The 6000-nt window shown below is 45.6% G+C and overlaps 1 protein-coding gene across 4 annotated transcripts in view; it reads left to right on the top strand.

Annotated features, from left to right (window-relative positions):
• Positions 1-845: 845 nt before the first annotated feature.
• Positions 846-6000, top strand: part of METAP1D (methionyl aminopeptidase type 1D, mitochondrial) — a 103313-nt gene continuing 98158 nt past the window's right edge. For 3 of the 4 annotated variants that reach the window (XM_028749676.2, XM_028749667.2, XM_028749656.2), the window contains exon 1: positions 846-977. In XM_028749676.2, coding sequence (XP_028605509.1) covers positions 929-977 — 49 coding nt within the window. In that variant the 5' untranslated portion in view covers positions 846-928. The remainder of the gene's footprint in view (positions 978-6000) is intronic. The other variant, XM_077917053.1, reaches the window with a different exon arrangement.

Genomic DNA, 6000 nt, shown 5'->3' with positions numbered 1-6000 from the left:
GCTACGGATACACAACCTGATTGTCTCCAGGCACTGCGGTCACCCTCTCTACGATTCCAACAACCTTACAATTCCAACTCTACAATTCTATAGAACAGATTTTTGCAGGGCATATAAAACAATTCTGTGGTTGACTCCAAGAGTTGTGCAATTTTCATTTGTTCACAGGGGCGCCAGGCTACTTTTATACTAGTGTTACCACCTTTGTTCTGGGAAAATACAGGACAGGGTGAGTTGGGGCACGATTGTTATTTTTAAAAAATCTTTTGTTGAAGTGTCTTTCAAAGCAATCCATTGCAATCTATTGCAGCCGAACAGGACAGCCCCTCTGGAATTTGTCACACAGGCACACATGAATTTGTAAATCTGTCTGAGCTTGGCTACCCAGAGCTTAAACACATGGTCTTTCACACCCCCTTTCACACACATGCATGGGCGTAGCCAGGATTTTTTTTTAGTGGGGGCAAGCTTTTGTAAGGGAAGGGCAGAATCTCAGATTTGTATTGATTTTTCCTGATTTTTTTTGGGGGGGGGGATCTGCCCCCCGCCCCCCATCTTGGCTATGCCCATGAACGCATGATGCATTTGGAGAGGATCTCTAATTCATTTGGAGAGGATTAGGCAGGGGAATGGGCTGAAATACAGGACAAAACTGCAGGAGGTTGCATTGAAACACGGGGTATTATTAACGGGACAGGTGGCAACGCTACACCTTTGCTGAACCTTACCTGCCACCTGCCTTTGCCGCTGAGCTACAGGACCAGAGGTGCGCATGCGCCCCGCAGAGGAGGTTCCGAGGGTTCCACCTCCGCCCGCGCGCGCGCCTTTGACCCTCCTGGCCAGGTCGACGCCTGACCTTTAAAAGAGAAGGGGAGGGGGGAGGAATATTTGCTCTCTGCGCCCACGTGACCCAACACGTCCGTCCAAGATGGCGGCGCCCAGGAGCCTTGTTGACATGCTTCCGCGGCTGTTCCGGGGTAGGTGAATTCTGCGCGCTTGTGGTGTTCCTGAAGGGGGTGTCCCCGCGTGTGGGGAAAAGCGCGGGAGAGGAATTGCGGGCTATACTACTGAGGGGAAGAGGAACTGCGCACGCTTCTCTCCCTCGTGCGCACCCCAGGCAGGAGAAAGATGCCGAGGAAAGCCGCCTTTCGTTCTGAAGTGCACCTGTCAAGTGAGGGGGCACTTGGCCGTTTTGCATCACGGGCTCAAAAAAGTATTGGGCTGCAACGCTGTACCAGTTTGCCTGGAAGCGAGCGCCGCTGTACTCAGTAGGATTTACTTCTGAGTAGGCAGGCGCTGTGGGTTAAACCACAGAGCCTAGGGTTTGCCGATCAGAAGGTCGGTGGTTCAAATCCCCGCGACGGGGTGAGCTCCCGTTGCTCGGTCCCTGCTCCTGCCAACCTAGCAGTTCGAAAGCACGTCACAGTGCAAGTAGATAAATAGGTACCACTCTGGCAGGAAGGTAAACGGCGTTTCCGTGCGCTGCTCTGGTTCGCCAGAAGCGGCTTAGTCATGCTGGCCACATGACGCGGAAGCTGTACGCCGGCTCCCTCAGCCAATAAAGCAAGATGAGCACCACAACCCCAGAGTCGTCCTCGACCTAATGGTCAGGGGTCCCATTACTTTTTTGGCAGGTATAGGAATGTGCACCAGTGCTGTGAAGCCCCAGGTTGGGATTCCCAGTTTATCTGACTGGAAAGTGGAAGGGGGGGGGGGAGAGAAATGATATTCCAGTCCAGACCATCGCATCAACAACACAAATATGAATTATGACCTCTTCTCTGTAGGTTTAGTGCCCTGTTTCAAAGCTGGCGACAGTATCTTCCTAGGGAATGATGGTGTGATGTAGCATATTTCGCATACCTTCATATAAACTGAATATATGAGGCTGCCGTACTCAGATGGTTGGTTCATCTTGCCTAATGCAGTGCTTGCTTGAGCCTGGCAGCCTGAGGTGCTGAAGGTGGTAAGGATTGTGCTTATCACTCAACTATGGTCCCTGCTTGGGGTTCTTGTACAAATATAGATGTGGTTAGCCTGTTCGTGGCTGGTGCTTGAGTCTATTGAAATTAGAAATCAAAGATGTGCATAAATAGCCTTTGACTAGTTGTCAAATTACTGCTTAAAGTGGACAGCTCCCAATATGATTTCTAAGGAGAAGTGACATAACCAGGCTTTTTTCAGCTTGTCTAGTGTGGTTAGGGCAAACAGTCTCCCCATGGCTTATTTTTCACTTTATTACACTGGAGAAATAACAAGATTAGACACATCTTTAAAGTAAGCAGATAAGATTTGGATAAATATATCATTCGTGATTTTAGCAGGCCAGGGAATAGCATTTTTTGTAAGTCAGGCAAATTATGTATTAACATTGTGAACAGGTTTTTTTTGGGGGTGGAGCAGAAGGAGCTTGAACAACTGTGAGCACTGCACTGGCAGAGTAATGAAAACTAATTCAGAAAGAAATAATGGCAAGAAATTTATTCAAACGGATCTTTGTGGAAGTAGAAATATTGAAAAGCACCTTAAAAATCCAAAAGTGTGCAGCCGTTACTAGTAGTTGCTAAGCTATAATTCCTTTGAAATGAGGGGCAATTCTTAAATGTTCTGCCATATTGTGCAGTGAATTTTAAATACCATGGCCTCAGTCCATACAAAGCTACTCCTACATTATATGCATGCTTACATGGAAGAAAGTCTTATCAGTTAAATCAAACTTATTCTCGGGTAAGTGTGCATAGGATTGAAGACTTGGGTGCAAGTCAAACCCTCACCCCTGACAGTGATGCCATTTCTGCATCTGCAGTCCAGCCTTTCACGGCGGCTATGGCAGAAGGCATGGGAAAGAAGGACCTGGCCTGATCTCTGCACCAACTCCAGGCTGCTGCAACCACTGGGTCTGGATCAGGCCTGATGCCAGTGGATCTTGGGCCAGCTCAGCACCACCTCTTCTCCATTCTCAGAATGGAGAAGGACTTTCTGCTGGCAGGGATATTGCCAGAGCGCTACCACCTGTCTGTTTGGAAGGTGGAAGTAGGAGATTGATTCTGACAGAGATGCTTGTGCTTCTCCATTAGCAGTAACCAGTGAGAGTCTGCTTCCTCCTGCAAAGCTGAGCAAAGGGACACCTCTACTCAATCCAACCTGGAGCAAGGGGTGGGCTTGGATTTTTCGGTCAGTTGCAACTAGCTCCCCCGCCCCCCATTGTTTGCAGAAGAGCTTTACTAGCATATCTAAGTCTCTGGATCGGAGCCTTATCTTCAGGGACAATTTGGAAGGCCGGAAGGAGAAGGCCTTTGCTGAACCAACTCCCTCCCCTTAAATAATGGTGCAAAATGGTGGTAACCGTTCTAGGCTGGCCTTCCCCAACTGGATGCCCTACAAATCTGTTGGATTACAACTCCCATCATCCCTTATCATTGGCCATGCTGGGTGAAGCTTATGGGAGTTGTAGGTGGACTAGGACCTGAGGATTCTCAGCCACATGGAGCCCATGGGGTGACTTTGGGCCAGTCACTATCTCTCAGCTTAACCTACCTCACAAGGCTGTTGTGAGACTAAAATGGAGAGGGGGAGAAGCTTGTATGCCACCTTGAGCTCCTCGGAGAATAATCATCATCAATAATAGCTATAAATGAAATAATAAAACAAGTAAACATCCAGAGGGCACCAGCTTGGGGAAGGCTGGCCCAAGGCACTGTTATAGTCTACACTGGCATGATTGATTATGCTATTGTAGTAGATTGTAAATGTTCTAATTATGCATTGGAACAGCTCTCAAGTATTAGCAATAATTGCATCAGGGTGACACTCCCATTGCTAATAACAAAAAATCAGGATAATGCCCTTTGAAAACCATCTTAAAGGGGCACGAGAGACTGCAGTATCCTTATGTGCACTGATTTACTGATTTTGAAAAGCTAAATCATTACGAAGCAGGCACTCTTCGCATCTTCGTGTAAGTGGCTCTCAATCTTCAGAAATATTCAGTTCCTGGATAAACGCTTGATTTTATATTTGAAGTCCAAAAACAAATAGGAAGGCTATAATTTTTTTCTTCTCATTTGTGACTTCTTGAACACGAAGGCTCAGGATGTTGACCTATAAGAAAATAATCATGTTTATGAGAAGAAGTCACTTATTCAGTCAATTTCTCCTTGCCTCTGTGTTCATACTAGTGCAGGGTGATGTCTTCTGTGGCTCAAAAAGGGAAATGGAGGGGAAGGTTGTTTAAATTTTGATTTCCTGCAAAAAAAGAAGTTAAAAGTCATGTAGTCGCACTCAGTATGCATTTCTTGGTTATATTTTTAAGAAGAGTGCCTGAATGGATTTATACAGTTTGTAGGGGGGGCTTGTTATATTAGAATATCAAGCAGAACCTTATTCTGAGGGAGACTTTCTGCATTACTTTTCTTTTTTCTTTTTTACTGTACAGCACTTTCTTCAATTCCTGCCACTAGGAAGGGGAAAGTGTCCCATATCATAACATTCATGAGTGCTTTTCTGTGCCAGGAGCCTATACATCCTGGGCAGTTGCTTTTGTAAAACTGGACCTGTATTGTATGTAGAATAATAATAATAATAATAATAATAATAATAATAATAATAATAATAATAATAATAATAATAAATTTATTATTTATACCCCACCCATCTGTCTGGGTTTCCCCAGCCACTCTGGGCGGCTTCCAACCGAATATTAAAAACAATACAGCGCCAGACATTAAAAACTTCCCTAAACAGGGTTGCATTCAGTTGTCTTTTAAAAGTAAAATAGTTGTTTATTTCCTTGACATCTGATGGGAGGGCGTTCCACAGGGCAGGCGCCACTACCGAGAAGGCTCTCTGCCTGGTTCCCTGTAACCTCACTTCTCGCAGCGAGGGAACCGCCAGAAGGCCCTCAGCGCTGGACCTCAGTGTCCGGGCTGGATGATTGGGGTGGAGACGCTCCTTCAGCTATACTTGGCCAAGGCCGTTTAGGGCTTTGAAGGTCAGCACCAACACTTTGAATTGTGCTCGGAAACGTACTGGGAGCCAATGAAAAACAACGATCCCATACAGGAAATGTTCCCAGTGTTGTGCCCTCTGTCAGGGTTCCAGGAAGAGATACATTACTCATCTGTGCTTTATTTCTTTTTTTGGGCTGTTGCATGCTTGTTGTTTGTGAAAGATTCCTCCTTTGTGCGAAGTTTCTCCATCAGCAATCTATACTTGGATGCTCATAGCACTAAAGACATTGGGGTGGAGTAACACAGCCTGCATCAAAGCACACCTTGATATATGAAATCCTGCAATTGTGGCGTCTTGCATAGCTATCAGTGTGCTGTGATTGTTTTGCTACCATCTGTGGCTTTGGAGGCAAAGGCAGGGGAACAGTGAGGCTCTCTGTGGACTTTTAAAAGGAGAGTGTTTTAGCTTTATTAGGGTAGTGATACACTGTGGGTTTAAATGTGCATGAGCTGTGAGGGAGGATAGGCTCTGAACTACACTTCTCACTTTTCCCCACTTCTCTTGCTGGTGCTAGACTCTGCTAGTGCAAGGGAATCACTAGACTAGTGTAGATTCACTATCCTAGTGTACTTTGCCAGAGCGGGGTGTTTGTGTTGTTGTCGCAGTGTCATTTCCCTTCTTCCCCAGCAGGTGTAACTCAGAGACAGGATTGTGCTGTCATAAGTTTGGTTCCAATTATTAACCACAGACAAAACAACAGTGTGCATGTCTAACTCAGAAGCAAGTCCTGCTGAATTCAGTGGCACCTACTTCTGTGTAAGTGTATATAGGATTGGAGCCTTTATGCATTTGCAAATGAATACAACAATAGTGTCTGATTTGCAGGATTTCTTTTTGCCAAAGAATAAATTTGCCCTCTTCAAAATGGCATAATTGTCCATGCTCCAATATGGAAATGGAACGTACTGATACTTTAGAAAAGAGACGTGAGGAAACAGATACACTGCTTGATCCTAAATTGATTGCAATCAGTATTAAGACTGCAGCCCT

This window comes from Podarcis muralis, chromosome 1, assembly GCF_964188315.1.
Source record: "Podarcis muralis chromosome 1, rPodMur119.hap1.1, whole genome shotgun sequence".
Taxonomy (NCBI): domain Eukaryota; kingdom Metazoa; phylum Chordata; class Lepidosauria; order Squamata; family Lacertidae; genus Podarcis; species Podarcis muralis.
This window is presented reverse-complemented; position numbering and strand designations above follow the sequence as displayed.